The sequence below is a fragment of the Neoarius graeffei genome, chromosome 27, assembly GCF_027579695.1.
Source record: "Neoarius graeffei isolate fNeoGra1 chromosome 27, fNeoGra1.pri, whole genome shotgun sequence".
Lineage (NCBI taxonomy): Eukaryota > Metazoa > Chordata > Actinopteri > Siluriformes > Ariidae > Neoarius > Neoarius graeffei.
The window spans coordinates 15,949,314-15,967,076 of NC_083595.1; the positions used below are offsets into that span (position 1 = coordinate 15,949,314).

Below are 17,763 nucleotides of genomic sequence, written 5' to 3' on the forward strand. Positions count from 1 at the left end.
TAGGTTTTAATGTGCTTTCTTTGTGGAACATGACTGATCTATAGCAGAATGAAGTTTCAATGAATGTAGCTAATTATGCTTATAGAAAATAAAGCTCAATAAAGGAAAATTAAGAAACAATGTCACACCTTGACTGTGCTGCAGCTCAAACCCCCTACCCTCTAATCAGAAACCGAGAGCCTGAACCCATTGAGCCACCACTAACTTTACAACTGTAGATCACCTAAGTATCACTCATATGGCCTAAGTATCACTTACTAAATTGTACTGTCACATGAGTGAAATACACCAAAGTTTCATTTAGCCATAGTCACATGGCATGGGCTTTTTGAACCACACTTTGGAGCAGTGTCTGCACTTCGAAAACTTGACACAGTGTCAAATGTCAGTATCAAGCATCCCATCCCTCAGTGATTGAATGCCACATTCCCATTGTGGTGATCTGCGTTCAATTCCCAGTCTAGGCTACTTTCTCCTCAGTCTGCTTCCAATACCCTCTCTTCCCTGCCTACCCCAACACCTCATTAATCTGCTTCAATTTATTCTACCTTTGTCCTGCATTTGGGTTCACCAGCCATTTCTTCTAGCTAACATGACCCAGCAGACACGAAGTCAGTTCACCAAGTCATCATCAGCCAGGGGTCACTACTTGGACAACATATTAACCAAGTCAATGTGAGTCTATGCTAGCATCTATGTTTCTCAGCTCAAGCCCATATCCAACAGACCAGTGTGTCCTCTAGCCAATCACCCTCCACTCACCCGCACCGTCAATGACCACCCAGTCTACACTGTCTGTGGCTACTGAACGTGTGCCACTGAGACTGTGGTTACCAATATCTCGTGATTGGGAAGGATAGGGTCCTAAGAAGCACACCTGGACCCCTCCATCATTCGCATCTTTCACTGGGACAATCTGGGCAGGCTTGGTAGGCCACCTGGAGGCTCCTGTTGAAGGCGGGTACTGTCATGGTCTTGGCTGTACCTCCTGTTTACCCTGTGTTTTTTCATCTTCTCTTTTTTCCTATCAGTCTCTCATGTTTTTTTTGTTGTTTTTTTTTGTGTGTGTGGCTTCCCTTTTGTTCTCCTAGGCCTGATGGTGGCACACCCAATACTCATTTCCATACAATATAAAGACTTCAACTTTTCTTCCACGCATCACCAGATCATTGTTTCTCTGTCTCCAGAAACACTACACACTACCGAGATATTCACTTCCGCCTGCTGGTCATGTCCCAGCCATGTTAATCTGTTGCCTGCTTCTTAGCCCTGTCTTGCCATACCTCCCCCCTTGCTGGCTCAGTGGTTGAACACTCCTCTCCCACTGCAATAATTCAGCTTCAATTCACAGTCTAAACTACTTTCTCTTTACACTGCTTTCACTGATCTGTCTTCCCTGCCTACCTGCTTCAACTTATTCTACCTGCTGTGTATTTGTCCTGCATTTGGATCCACCACTCACTCCTTCCAACAATATAAGCCTGTTAGACATCCCATTCCAAAACCATGGCCATTAATATTGGGTTGGCCCCAATTTTGCATTTGTAAGGTCAGTTACTGTTGTTGGATGAGAAGGACTGAACCACACCTGGCTCACACCAAATTTGTCAAGCCATCTCTTTATGGATCTTATTCTATGAACATGGGTACCATCATGCTGGAACATGAAGGAACAGCCTTCCCTATGCTGTTGCCATAAAGTTGGAAAAATACAATTGTCTAAAATGTCAATGTACTGTATGCTGTCGCATTAATATTACCCTTCACTGGAACTTAGAGGCCTAGTCCAAATACTGAAAAACAGAGCCCCAGACCATTATCCCTCCTCTACCACACTTTATTGTTGGCACTATGTATTCCGGTAGGTAGCATTCTCCTGGCATTCGCCAAACTTAAACTTATCCATCAGACTGTCAGATAGTGAAGTGTGATTCATCACAGCACAGAACATATTTTCACTGCTCAAGGGTCCTGTGGCAGCATTTATAAGACTCCAGCTGATGCTAAGCATTGCACATAGTGCAGATGTGATTGATTTTATGCACCTGTTAGCAGTGGGAGTGGCTGAAACACCAGAATCCAAAAATTGAGAGGGGTGTCCAAATACATTTGCCTAATATAGTATATCAAGAAAATGTGAATATTGCAAAAGAAAGGATCGAGCAAAAAGGCAGAGGCGAGAGTGAAGAGTACATGGGTCTGATCCCAAATCACACTCCACTGATGACATCACAGGATTAGAAAGAAAAATCACAGAAAAGGAAAAGGCGTAAACAAAGTGGTTTGGGTAAATTTATAAACCAGGTAAAGGAAAAAAATGGACATACAAGTTTCTATGAAATAATGATAGCATGTTCAGTAAGGGAGGCTGAAATTGTGTCTTAGTCCCAAACACTAATTGAAAGGCTGTTCCATAACTGTGGGGCTTTGTAAGAGAAGTTCTGCCCCCTGCTCTAGCGTCATGATTTGAGGTACCAACAAAGAACCTACATCTTTTGATCAAAGCAGGCATGGACATGAATGTGATGGGGCATGAAGATAATGAGGCACGAAGGTGATGGTGCATAAAGGTGATGTAGGTATGAAGGAAATGGGGATATGAAGGTGATGATGGTATAAATGTGATGAGGCATGAAAGTGATGGGGCATGCAGGAGATGGAGGCATAAAATTTATGTGGGCATGAAGGTGATGAATACATGAAGGAGATAAGAACAAGAATATGGGAACATGAAGGTGATGTGAACATGTAGGTGATGCAGCTTGAAGGAGATGAGTACATTAAAAGGATGATGCATAAAGAAGATGGGAACATGAAGGAGATGGGGACATCAAGGTCATGAGGACGTTAAAGTGATAGGGGTGGCATGGTGGTGTAAGTGGTTAGCACAGTTGCCTCACAGCAAGAAGATACTGGGTTCGAGCCCAGCGGCTGGCGGGGGCCTTTCTGTGTGGAGTTTGCATGTTCTCCCTGTGTCTGCATGGGTTTCCTCCAGGTGCTCCGGTTTCCCCCACAGTTCAAAGACATGCGGTTAGGTTAATATGGGACGGCCTTGGGCTGAGGTGCCCTTGAGCAAGGCACCTAACTCCCAACTGCTCCCCGGGCGCTGTTAGCATGGCTGCCCACTGCTCTGAGTATGTGTGTGTGCGCTCATTGTTCACGTGTGTGTGCATGTGTGTGTTCACTGCTTCAGATGGGTTAAATGCAGAGAGGAATTTCACAAGTGTGTGATGAATAAAGTTGTGCTTTCTTTCTTTCTTTGAAAATGACGCATAAAAGAGATGAGAACATGAAAGAGATGGGGCTTGAAAAAGACGAGTAGATCAAGGTGATGTGGTCATGAAGGTGATTAAGCATGAAGGAGATAGGGCTTGAAAACGATGAATAGATTAAAGTGATGGGTACATGAAGGAAATGCATACCTGAAGGCAATGGGGTATGAATGCAATGAAGGTGATGTGAAGCAGCTGGCAGCTTAAGACCAACAATTAAATGATAAAAACATGGGGAAAGTTGTTCCAATTCAGCTGCTCAAGTTGATTTTCTGGGCTCCCCATTTAGATTATGCAAAGTAATTGCAATTGATTCTACAATTTGTAATTCATCCCCTTTCCTTTATCAATCTAAATTAGGTATTTAATTAGGTATTTACTGACATTTCATTTTTGAGAACTCACACTAAATAGTTTGTTAGGGTCTGTATTTGTGTGTATCAAAGTTTTGAGAATAGAAGATTGAATTAATAATTCCTGTGTGTCTGCCGCTCAGCGGTCAGTTTTCCTCACAGGCCTGGTAGTGACATCTCTGGAAACAGATACCACATTCAGAGATGTTTCTCATGAGTCAAACATGAGTCAAACATTTGTTTGACCACACCTGTATGTATATTCATACATACAGGTGTGGTGAAACAAACATGATGGGTCAATTCAGATCAAAGAAATACATATGTTTTTCTTATGATTGGTTAAGACATAGTGGCAGATAAGTGATGTGCATAGAAATGAATGCAGAAGTTCAGGGCGCTACCAAGTAAGGAGTTGACCTTAGGAGTAGAAGAATAAGGCAATAACAGTTTTGTGTTCTGATTGGAACATCCTGTGTGTTAAAATGTAAGAAAAAGTAGAGAAACAGGTGCACTCCAAATATAATATCAATGTTAAATAGGGTACACCTGTGTTAACTTCAAATCCACCTTTGTCCAGCTGTATGCTTACAACATAACTATATCTGACTTTGGGAGGTCTCACAGCTACAATGCCAGTGAACAGACTCTACAAAGGAAGGACTTGAAAAAAAGAAGGATTGTGGTGTGAAATGGCCAAATCAAAGCCTGGATTTAAATCCAGTTTAAGGACCTGGATATTGCTGTCCATCAACATTCTACATCTAATTTGGAGAGTTGGAAAAAAATTGGTATTGAGGAATGGAAGAAAAGGGCAAAATTAAAATCAAATCAATAATTGCTACAAAAGGATATTTCACACTGAGGGGGTGAATACTTTTTAATTAAGTGGGGTTTTTTACATTAAAAAAAAATCACGATGATATCTATGGTTTGCAGCCGAGTGTGAAGCGGCTGGGATGTGGATCAGCACCTTCAAGTCTGAGGCCATGGTACTCAGCCGGAAATGGGTGGAGTGCCCAGTTCAGGTCAGGGAGGAGTCACTGCCTCAAGTGGAGGAGTTTAAGTATCTCGGGGTCTTGTCCATGAGTGAGGGTAGGGGGGAGCGGGAGTTGGATAGACAGATCGGGGCAACGTCAGCAGTGTTGCAGATGCTAAACCGGTCTGTTGTGGTGAAGAGAGAGCTGAGCCAAAAGGCAAAGCTCTCAATTTACTGGTCCATCTACATTCCCAACCTCACCTATGGTCACGAGTTATGGGTAGTGACCAAAAGAATGAGATCGCAGATACAAGCGGTCAAAATGAGTTTTCTCCACAGGATGGCTGGGCTCTCCCTTAGACATAGGCTGAGAAGCTTGGCCATTCGGGAGAGGCTCAGAGTAGAACCGCTGCTCCTCCACATCAAAAGGAGTCAGTTGAGGTGGTTCGGGCACCTTGTTAGGATGCCCCCTGGACATCTCCCAAGGGAGACTCTCTGGGCATGCCCCACTGGGAGGAGATCCCGGGGCAGACCCAGAACACGCTGGAGAGATTACATCTCTCGGCTGGCCTCAGTATTCCCCCAGAAGAACTGGTGGAGGTGGCCGGGGAGAGGGAGGTCTAGGCAGCTCTGCTTAGGCTGCTATCTCAGTGACCCAGACCTGGATAAGCAGTAGAAAATGGATGGATGGATATCTATGTCAATACTTTATTTTAATTTTATTTCTGTAGAGCATAACTTTTAAAGTAACAGGCGAAAAAATCCCATTCTCATATGCTTAAATTTTATACAATAAAGAAAAAAAATAAATAATAATTGGAAGGTGAATACTTCATGGCAGCAATGTCTTTCTTGAGTAGAAGCATCCTCAATAAGCTTTTTCAGTAACGTTTTGACCATTGATTTTAAACTTATGCACTTGCGTTTTATGCTGAAAAGAAATCATGCTCCTACATTTATTTGTGCACACAAATGAATTGAGCCACAAGATACTAAACTGATATGAAGGTATGAAGGATAAGCTGACCAATCAGTCACTATTATAGGTCCCTTTGAATTCATTCATAAGTTTATCCATAAGTCGGTCCCATTAGAAGAGTTTCCTCTGATGCCTTCTTCTGAGGTCTTCCAAAAAACAAAATCCACTTTAAATATATTATTATTATTATTATTATTATTATTATTATTATTATTATTATTATATAATTAATGAAGGTAATTAATCCTATGCTACATATTTTAAAAATTTCAATAAAAAAGATTTTGAAAAAAAAACAGAACAGAACAAAACAGTATTCTCATGGGAATCAGCCAAATGCTCCCACAAGGTCAAAATTGTCAGATATTCTCATTTCTATCTTTGTGAGGACATGTAGTTCCAACCTAGATATAAAACACACACACACACACACACACACACACACACACACACACACACACACACACACACACAGAAAGCAGACTAATCCAATGTTTATGTGAATTCCCTTAGTCTGGTAATCTGGTGTTCTTGAAAGGCTGAAGCCATCTGAGCAGTGCCACGGTATATCAGTATCCTGATGAATAACAGCAGCACCAGTTTAAAAGCAGGGCTGCTATTAAGATACAGTACATATAACAAATGGAGAATAAACGTCATTTGCAGTTGTCCTATTGATATTCCAATAAAGCTGTAAAGCATAAAGCACTCAATTCATTTCAAATATAAACAGACATCATCTTTAAACAGTATTAATTGGAGATGCCAAGAGATTTCACACACTCATCTAAGCAAGTGCAAAACATGGAGACATACTGAAAATGTATCTGACATTAAGAGAAAGTCAAAATGACTAATATTTTTGTGTAGTTATAATAACAGAATGAGCAGACATAGCAAGGTTGTATTAAGGCTCTTTCCATCTTTTTTTTTTTCCAGTGTGACTGATGGCAAACTGTAGACTTCAAAGGATTTATTTGGGGCAAATGCACTAATGGTACAAATGAGGACAGAACACAGGCCATAAACACGCCATGGTAAAAGAGTAACAAGAAACAGTAACTAAAATAATTGATTTGTTTCACCAGAGACCAAAAAGATCTGTCAGCTAACAAAAACAAAATCAGACATTTCCCAGAACTCTGAGCAAGCACTGGCTAAAAGCACATTTCTGTAATCCTGAATCCCAGTTCCAGCTGTGCTGTTTGGTGTATGTGTCTGCAGTCCCCAAGAAAGAAAATATTATTTCTCCAGCTTTCACTTCATGATGAACCCACATCAGACAGAGGCTGGCAATATTTGGGAATGTTGACAAACACTATTTAAAAAAATACAAAACTGCACCATGAAACACTGACTGTCTAAATTGAAATATTTCTGAAGTGCTTAGCAATTCTGGTGTGAATTTGTTTTTTGATGGGGTGTGTGTGTGTGTGTGTGTGTGTGTGTGTGTGTGTGTGTGTGTGTGTACACAGAGTTGTGGTCAGACGTTTACATACAGTGACATGAATGTCATCTTGAATATGAATGTCATGGCAATATTTGGGCTTTCAGTAATTTATTTGAACTGTTCTTTTTCTGCGGCAGAATGTACAGCACACATCTTTTAAAAAACACTAGAATTTGGTGCACAAGTTTTAATTTTCTTTGGGTTTTCTGAAATCAACACAGGGTCCAAATTATACATGCAGGGTCAAAAATTTATATACACTAAATTAGATTATTAATTCAGAGGTGCTGAAACTTCCAAAATGTCTCTTATCTTGCCAAGGCTCTTAACTTCCTGTTAGTGACCATGACTGATTACAGCTGGTAGCTTTTCTATGCGTTCATAAAAAGGTTTTGTTTACAGCATTCATTGGATTGACCAATACACAGTAAAATGGAAAAGTCCAAGGAGCTCAGTGCAGATCTGAGAAAGAGGATCACAGATATACACAACTCCGGAATGTCTCTTGAAGCCATTTCTAAACAACTGCAAATTCCAAGATCAGTTCAAACAATTGTATCCAAGTTATTGTGAGGTGTAGTCAATTTGCCAAGCCACTTTGCTTCAAGAAAACCCAAACTGTTACCCTCAGCTGAAAGGAAATTGGTTCGGATGATCAGGAACAACAAAGGAACCACCATGGCAAAGCCCTGCCATGAACTGGAAGCTGCTGGATCACTGTCTACAGTTCGGATCACCATGGACTAAGAGGCTGCTATCCAAGAAATAACCCCCTGCTCCAAAATTGACACCTTCAAGCTTAACTAAAGTTTGAAGCTGACCACATGGACAAAGAAAAAGCCTTCTGGAGGATAGCTGTATGGTCACATCAGACAAAGATGAGTTGTTTGGCCCCAATGACCACCATGTACAGAGAGACACTGTACCAGCTGGTGGTGGTGGTGGTGGTAGGATCATCATGCTCTGGGGCTGTTTTGCTGCCAGTGGAACTGGTTCATTGCATAAAGTGGATGGAATAATGAAGAAGGAGGACTACCTCAGAATTCTTCAGCATAAATCATCAGAAACTTGAACACAACTTGGGACTTACAACAGGACAGTGAACCCAAACACGCATCAGAGCTGGTTGTGGAGGATAAAGCAGGCTAACATTAAGTTTAAAACAAGTCCTGACTTCAACCCTATTGAAAATATATGGACCGTGCTTATAAGTCAAGTCCATGCCAAGAAAAAAAAAATTAATTGCACTCTACCAGTTCTACCATAAAGAGTCATGAAATAGTCAACCAGAATTCTGCCAGAAGCTTGTTCATGGTAAACAAAAATGTTTGGTCAAAGTGAATCTTGTGAAGAGATATTTTACCCAAATATTAGGTGTGCTGTATGTATATTTTTGACCTTGTATGTATAATTTTGACCCTGTGTTGATTTCAGAAAACCCAAAGAAAATTAAAACTTATGCACTAAATTCTATTGTTTTTTTTAAAGATGCATGCTGTACATTCTACGGTATTCATATCCAAGATGACATTCATGTCACTGTATGTAAACTTCTGACCACAAAGATAGATAGATAGATAGATAGATAGATAGATAGATAGATAGATAGATAGATAGATAGATAGATAGATTGATTTCCTGTGAGAAATTGCAGTTGTGTGATGTCACTCACAGAATGTCACATTATTAGTATTGGTAGTTACAATGGTGCTTAGAGGAAAAATCCAAAAATTTTTTAACCTTGGCCCTATTTTCCCATCTCTTTGATTCCAAATATTTACCCAGGACAAAAATGATTTAAATCAGTCCAGTATTGAGTTAGAACACTATAACCGGCACCTACAAAATAGGTATACAATGAAATCCTATGGGCCAATCAACTGTGTCAAAGTAGCGCACTTGGTTTGGCCAATGACAAGTTCATAATGTTATTATAAGTGTCTGACAACATGGAAAGGATCCTTACAGAGATACACCTGTTTCTGTTTACCTCAGTAACTGTAAAGAGACTGTAGAAAATGTCTGTTTCTACACTTATCATTTTACCTTTCTCTTCTTCTGGTCTCTGATCCAGTGCCCTATTCAGTCCTTGTAGTTGATTATCACACAGGAGCTGTTTTCTGATCTTTACAAAAGGAAAAGTCATGTAGAATTTGTGAAGAAGTCTATTTTCAAAGTGATGCCTGAATATTTAGGTGATTATGACAATAAGAAGGAGTGTCTGGCAACATGGAAAGGATCCCTTTTGTAAACATCAGGAAACAGCCTCCATGTGATAATCCACTACAGGCACTAAATAGGGTGCTGTAACAATACCAGTCAGGAGTGGGTTTCCCAAAAGCATCGTAGCACAAAGATCATCGTTAAATGGTGGCACGAGCATCACAGTGAACACTCTCTTAGTTAAGATACTCTTAGCGTTAAGAGGCATTTTGGAAACCTACCCCAGATTTGTTGGTTACTTCCTAAAAACAAGAATTTCTTTTCTCATTCACCATTTTACAGTGACATTCAGTATCATATCAGATCAGAGGTGAGTGTGTAGGACAGATTAAAGGGATAACATGCTGCTGCATTGCTCATTTTAGGTAAAGATGAAGTGAGGGTTAAATCCCACTAGCACCACTACAGCAGGTAGAATGGCACTGTGAGTGAGGTAGGAAACCATTAACAAATTGAAAATAGACCAGCATGTCAATGAAAAATGTCCAAACTCAAAAAGTAAACTTTGAATTTCATTACAAAATAAATATTGGATGCTTGGAAAACACACATTAATTATAAAGATTTACAACCCAGATTCCAAAAAAGTTGGGACAAAGTACAAATTGTAAATCAAAACGGAATGCAATAACTTACAAATCTCAAAAACTGATATTTTATTCACAATAGAACATAGACAACATATCAAATGTCGAAAGTGAGACATTTTGAAATTTCATGCTAAATATTGGCTCATTTGAAATTTCATGACAGCAACACATCTCAAAAAAGTTGGGACAGGGGCAATAAGAGGCTGGAAAAGTTAAAGGTACAAAAAAGGAACAGCTGGAGGACCAAATTGCAACTCATTAGGTCAATTTGCAATAGGTCATTAACATGACTGGGTATAAAAAGAGCATCTTGGAGTGGCAGCGGCTCTCAGAAGTAAAGATGGGAAGAGGATCACCAATCCCCCTAATTCTGCGCCGACAAATAGTGGAGCAATATCAGAAAGGAGTTTGACAGTGTAAAATTGCAAAGAGTTTCAACATATCATCATCTACAGTGCATAATATCATCAAAAGATTCAGAGAATCTGGAAGAATCTCTGTGCGTAAGGGTCAAGGCCGGAAAACCATACTGGGTGCCTGTGATCTTCGGGCCCTTAGACGGCACTGCATCACATACAGGCATGCTTCTGTATTGGAAATCACAAAATGGGCTCAGGAATATTTCCAGAGAACATTATCTGTGAACACAATTCACCGTGCCATCCGCCGTTGCCAGCTAAAACTCTATAGTTCAAAGAAGAAGCCGTATCTAAACATGATCCAGAAGCGCAGACAACTTCTCTGGGCCAAGGCTCATTTAAAATGGACTGTGGCAAAGTGGAAAACTGTTCTGTGGTCAGACGAATCAAAATTTGAAGTTCTTTATGGAAATCAGGGACGCCGTATCATTCGGACTAAAGAGGAGAAGGACGACCCAAGTTATCAGCGCTCAGTTCAGAAGCCTGCATCTCTGATGGTATGGGGTTGCATTCGTGCGTGTGGCATGGGCAGCTTACAAATCTGGAAAGACACCATCAATGCTGAAAGGTATATCCAGGTTCTAGAGCAACATATGCTCCCATCCAGACGATGTCTCTTTCAGGGAAGACCTTGCATTTTCCAACATGACAATGCCAAACCACATACTGCATCAATTACAGCATCATGGCTGTGTAGAAGAAGGGTCCGGGTACTGAACTGGCCAGCCTGCAGTCCAGATCTTTCACCCATAGAAAACATTTGGTGCATCATAAAACGGAAGGTACGACAAAAAAGACCTAAGACAGTTGAGCAACTAGAATCCTACATTGGACAAGAATGGGTTAACATTCCTATCCCTAAACTTGAGCAACTTGTCTCCTCAGTCCCCAGACATTTACAGACTGTTGTAAAGAGAAAAGGGGATGTCTCACAGTGGTAAACATGGCCTTGTCCCAACTTTTTTGAGATGTGTTGTTGTCATGAAATTTAAAATCACCTAATTTTTCTCTTTAAATGATACATTTTCTCAGTTTAAACATTTGATATGTCATCTACTTTCTATTCTGAATAAATATGGAATTTTGAAACTTCCACATCATTGCATTCCGTTTTTATTTACAATTTGTACTTTGTCCCAACTTTTTTGGAATCGGGGTTGTATATGCAAGTCTTTCAGGATGGATGCATCACACACACAAAGACTTTAATTCCCCTAAAGACATTTATTTGCAATATTCTTTATACTGATACAAGGTCACAGAGCCAGGAAGAACAACATATATGTTTAGCTGTATAAATTTTACACCCCCCCCCCCCCCTTTTTTTTGTTCTATTTGAGTGTAACCTTGAAGCCACAAAATGAGCAATTGGCTCTGTCTGCACCTACAGAAAACTCACTCAAACACAAACATTAATGGTTGAACCTCTGCTTTGAGGACACAGGAACAGATACAGCTCAGGCACCAATGCTGTGACCGATTACTGCTGAAATTGAGAGAAGCAGGTAGCTACACCTTTATCAGATTATACTCTGAGCACGGCTTGTCGCCTAAACATAAATCTGAAATCTGTACAAACCCTGGAAAAGATACCATTTTGTAGTAGCGCACATGTATACAGTTTTACCGTACAGAATAATTTACAGCATTAATTTACACGGACAATCAAAATAACAAGCTTATGTTTGCTTCATTAACATAATATGGTTCATTTACACACCAAGACATCAATATCAACATCTAAAATAATAGGAATGTTTAAAACTTTCGAAGCATTACACAAACACTGAATGTAAACACCTCAACCATTAATTAGCATCTACTGCAGGACCATAGATGGAAACTATTCTACCGACTGCACGTTCTGCTGTGTATAATAGAGCAGATGTGAAGTTCTTCCAAAGTAAATCCAGCACTGAGTAGCGTAGATTCATAAAACACCAGCGATGATTCAAGAAAACAATGCTCAAACCCTGTGTGGTGAAAATGTGGGCTGAAGAGCTTTCACTACCTTGCTTGTTGTCTTTTTGACCAGTGTAGAATGTGAAGCACAACACATATTCAGTGAAATAACACAGTAAAGTAGCAAGCAACAAGAACACTGACCTTTCATGAACACTGAAAAACAAGAAAAATGACTGAAGCTGTTCAAAAAGCACACTCACACAGAGCCCTCATGGCAGCCATGATTGCCATTGATGAGACTGAAGCTAGCAATGGTGTGATTCTGCGTGCTTTTGAGTGAGCTCATGCACGTGTTGCCACGCACTGTACTTTGTATGTGCAGGGGCAGAGGAGGGCAGCAGCAGCAGATATGCTTATTGAACTGCTTCTGGAAACTCTTGCTCAGCAGGTAGAGAGCGAACGGGTTGATGCACGAGTTGCTGAATGCCAGGATGCGAGCAGCCACACTAGTGACAAAGTGCAACATGGATGGGTCCACTTCAGAGTAGTGGTAGGAGCGATACAGGTAGATGACATGGCTTGGGAGCCAGCAGATAGCAAAGAGGCCCACGAACACCAACACCATTTTAGCCAGCCGCTTCCTTGACTCCATCTAAAATACACAGGGAAAAATAATTCTCCTTTGTTAACCACTTAATCTTAAAAAATGTAGTGGACAAAAGAATTTCAAATCAATATTCTTCTGTCATCTCATATCCTGTGCTTTACAAATTATATTAAAATTATGAAACCAAAATGGGATCCAAAGTAAAGGCTGTGGGCTGTTGATAGGGAGATTAGGAGTTCAAGCTGCCACTGTTGTGTCCTTCTGCCCCTTAACTTTGTAAATGTATTTGTAAAATGTCCTTACATGTCCAATTCACTGTGCTATTTTAGCTTATTCTCAACACTATTATTTAACGTTAAACTCCAATTCAGTGCAACTGAAAAGATACAATTTAATTTGTGAGAGAAATATTGTTTCATGGACTAAAGATCTGAAAAAATGCCAGACATTTTAAAGCATGAATTTCAGATTTTGTATTTGAATGAAAATTTAATTCAGTGAAACAAATGGAATTGGCCAAAGGAGACCATGGCATGGATGGCAAATGAAAGTGACCTTGACTAGACCCAGACATTCCAGCTATATTATCTAAATAATATTGGCTGGCGTTGAGTGGTATATCAGATGTATTCTATTCAGCTAGCATAATATTGAACGAGTCTTTGACTCGTTCAATATCATGCCAGCTGAATGGAATATATCTGATATACCACAAAAAAAACCAGCCAATATTATTATTATTATTATACATGCACATCCTTTTTGGGTGTTCAACGTGTCTTTCGCTTTAAAAATGCTTTCAAAATCTTCCGTATTTAACGAAGCAAATCTGGCGCCCATGTTTGTTTACAAATTGTCACAGTTGCTCACTAGCATGGGAGTTTTACGTCTCCGATGTGTAGACATCGTGTTGTCTTGACAACCATGCAGTATTGTAAATCATATTCATTGCTCAGTCTCCATTGAATAGAATACATGTTTTTATTCCATCAAAAAAGTGTCCTGTATGTATAATAATACATTTTAGTGGATATGGTCTTCTACACCATGTCTGGGCGGCACGGTAGTGTAGTGGTTAGCATGGTCGCCTCGCAGCAAGAAGGCTCTGGGTTCGAACCCAACGGCCGGCAAGGGCCTTTCTGTGTGGAGTTTGCATGTTCTCCCTGTGTCTGCGTGGGTTTCCTCCGGGTGCTCCGGTTTCCCCCACAATCCAAAGACATGCAGGTTAGGTTAATATGGGACGGCCTTGGGCTGAGGTGCCCTTGAGCGAGGCACCTAACTCCCAACTGCTCCCCGGGTGCTGTTAGCATGGCTGCCCACTGCTCTGGGTATGTGTGTGTGCTCATTGCTCACGCGTGTGTGCATGTGTGTGTTCACTGCTTCAGATGGGTTAAATGCAGAGAGGAAATTTCACAAGTGTGTGATGAATAAAGTTGTGCTTTTTTTCTTTCTTACAGTACCCAGGTTTGTTTCTTTGTAATTCCAGAGACAAAATTCCTGCCTGTTGACACAAATTCTGACGCTGAACAAACCCTCATTAGACTCTTATCACCACAATATTAAACATTAAGCATCTCTGGACACAACTATAATGAGTTCTATGGTCAGATTTATCTTTAATAACTACAGCATATTGCCCAGCTCATAATATTCAATGCCTTTGGACTCAAAGTTAAAATGAGTCATTTGACATTTCATCCTTTTTTTTCAGTGTACCGTACAGGCTCATTATTATTTTATGTATTATTAATAATGAGAACCAATTACTGGTTTCTTCTTGAACATATAGAAGGTATGAAAAGGTTGTTTTTTTTTTTAAATCCACAGTAGATGTATTCAAGCAGTCTTTTCACATTACACATCACATTACACATTTACATTCAAAGTGCACTCAAAAACTAAACTATTAATTCATGCACCATGCAGAGTGCTTAATAATGTATTTCTGTTACAAGCATATCAGTAGCATGGACTAGACTTTTAGACTTTTGTCTCTTTTACCATAACACATAAAAGACTGGTGTAAGAGTTTAGGAAACCTTTTTTCACTATTTTTACATCTACTCATAATGTAATATTATACATCCCAGCTAATTTACATTTAAAATATACATTACACATGTGCAAAGCTCTTTTACGATGAAAGATTTATATAAAATTGCATAAAATCCTGCTGTATGTAATTTTTAAAACTGATGCCATCACAAAGTGTTAATTGTTCTCATGTCGTGATATGGATTATACGAGAATGTCTTCTATGTTTTGCATTATTAATCATTAGTAACCATTTGGCCCAGGGAATGCATGTAATACAGTCAAAGAATTAACACCAGGTCATGTGTTTCTAATGGAATATAATCCTGCAGAATTATAAGAGAACGTATCATGATTGACATGGCGAAGTTTTCTGTAAGGCGATGTTTATTTAACATTTACAGAAGGCGTCTACAGTTCAAAACTTTATAACAGTCAGTACATTTTCCATCATGGGAGAATCTTCAAGACAGAGGACTTTGCTTCTTGCAGTTTTGCAATCTCAACAGAAAATAGAAAAGAGAGACTGGTGAGGGAATGACTTATATATGACATTGGTAACAACAGGAACTATCTTGTCTCTCGGACTTAAATGTAACTATAAACCACTGAAGAATACATGTCATTCATTTTTAATAAATTAAAAGTATATTTGTTGATAATTTGCTGTGGTATAAGAGCAAGAACACAAATCTGGACAAGAAAAATCATCATCTTCAGGGTGTGAACAGTAATTCCACACTGGGCCACATCACACCACCCCATCACTCATTATTTTACAACACCAGTAATTTATCTCATCTCATCTCATTATCTCTAGCCGGTTTATCCTGTTCTACAGGGTCGCAGGCAAGCTGGAGCCTATCCCAGCTGACTACGGGCGAAAGGCGGGGTACACCCTGGACAAGTCGCCAGGTCATCGCAGGGCCGACATATAGACACATATAGACACAGACAACCATTCACACTCACATTCACACCTACGGTCAATTTAGAGTCACCAGTTACAGTGGTGCTTGAAAGTTTGTGAACCCTTTAGAATTTTCTATATTTCTGCATAAATATGACCGAAAACATCATCAGATTTTCACACAAGTCCTAAAAGTAGATAAAGAGAATCCAGTTAAACAAATGAGATAAAAATATTATACTTGGTCATTTATTTATTGAGGAAAATGATCCAATATTACATATCTGTGAGTGGCAAAAGTATGTGAACCTTTGCTTTCAGTATCTGGTGTGACCCCCTTGTGCAGCAATAACTGCAACTAAATGTTTGCGGTAACTGTTGATCAGTCCTGCACACCGGCTTGGAGGAATTTTAGCCCATTCCTCCATACAGAACAGCTTCAACTCTGGGATGTTGGTGGGTTTCCTCACATGAACTGCTCGCTTCAGGTCCTTCCACAACATTTCCATTGGATTAAGGTCAGGACTTTGACTTGGCCATTCCAAAACATTAACTTTATTCTTCTTTCACCATTCTTTAGTAGAACGACTTGTGTGCTTAGGGTCGTTGTCTTGCTGCATGACACACCTTCTCTTGAGATTCAGTTCATGGACAGATGTCCTGACATTTTCCTTTAGAATTTGCCTGCATAATTCAGAATTCATTGTTCCATCAATGATGGCAAGCCATCCTGGCCCAGATGCAGCAAAACAGGCCCAAACCATGATACTACCACCACCATGTTTCACAGATGGGATAAGGTTCTTATGCTGGAATGCAGTGTTTTCCTTTCTCCAAACATAACGCTTCTCATTTAAAACAAAAAGTTCTATTTTGGTCTCATCCATCTAAAAAGCATTTTTCCAATAGCATTCTGGCTTGTCCACATGATCTTTAGCAAACTGCAGATGAGCAGCAATGTTCTTTTTGGAGAGCAGTGGTTTTCTCCTTGCAACCCTGCCATGCACACCATTGTTGTTCAGTGTTCTCCTGATGGTGGACTCATGAACATTAACATTAGCCAATGTGAGAGAGGCCTTCAGTTGCTTAGAAGTTACCCTGGGGTCCTTTGTGACCTCGCCGACTATTACACGCCTTGCTCTTGGAGTGATCTTTCTTGGTCGACCACTCCTGGGGAGGGTAACAATGGCCTTGAATTTCCTCCATTTGTACATAATCTGTTTGACTGTGGATTGGTGGAGTCCAAACTCTTTAGAGATGGTTTTGTAACCTTTTCCAGCCTGATGAGCATCAACAACGCTTTTTCTGAGGTCCTCAGAAATCTCCTTTGTTCGTGCCATGATACACTTCCACACACGTGTTGTGAAGATCAGACTTTGATAGATTCCTGTTCTTTAAATAAAACAGGGTGCCCACTCACACCTGATTGTCATCCCATTGATTGAAAACACCTGACTCTAATTTCACCTTCAAATGAACTGCTAATCCTAGAGGTTCACATACTTTTGCCACTCACAGATATGTAATATTGGATAATTTTCCTCAATAAATAAATGACCAAGTATAATATTTTTGTCTCATTTGTTTAACTGGGTTCTCTTTATCAACTTTTAGGACTTGGGTGAAAATCTGATGATGTTTTAGGTCATATTTATGCAGAAATATAGAAAATTCTAAAGGGTTCACAAACTTTCAAGCACCACTGTAACCTAACCTGCATGTCTTTGGACTGTGGGGGAAACCGGAGCACCTGGAGGAAACCCACGCGGACACGGGGAGAACATGCAAACTCCGCACAGAAAGGCCCTCACCGGCCACGGGGCTCGAACCCGGACCTTCTTGCTGTGAGGCGACAGCGCTAACCACTACACCACCGTGCCGCCCACCAGTAATTTATTCTGCTAATTATTAAAAGCATTTCTGGTATCGGGCAAAAATATACACTTGCTATAAAGGCACTAAAGGCTATATTGAGAACCTACAGGTATTTTATCGATGGGTCTGGGAAGAGGTCTTTTAAAGCTTGGTGACATGATGTGAAA

At 40.1% G+C, this 17,763-nt stretch overlaps 1 protein-coding gene across 1 annotated transcript in view; it reads right to left on the reverse strand.

Annotated features, from left to right (window-relative positions):
* Positions 1 to 11,493: 11,493 nt before the first annotated feature.
* Positions 11,494 to 17,763, reverse strand: part of grpr (gastrin-releasing peptide receptor) — a 12,568-nt gene continuing 6,298 nt past the window's right edge. The window contains exon 3 of the mRNA XM_060911880.1: positions 11,494 to 12,822. Coding sequence (XP_060767863.1) covers positions 12,427 to 12,822 — 396 coding nt within the window. The 3' untranslated portion in view covers positions 11,494 to 12,426. The remainder of the gene's footprint in view (positions 12,823 to 17,763) is intronic.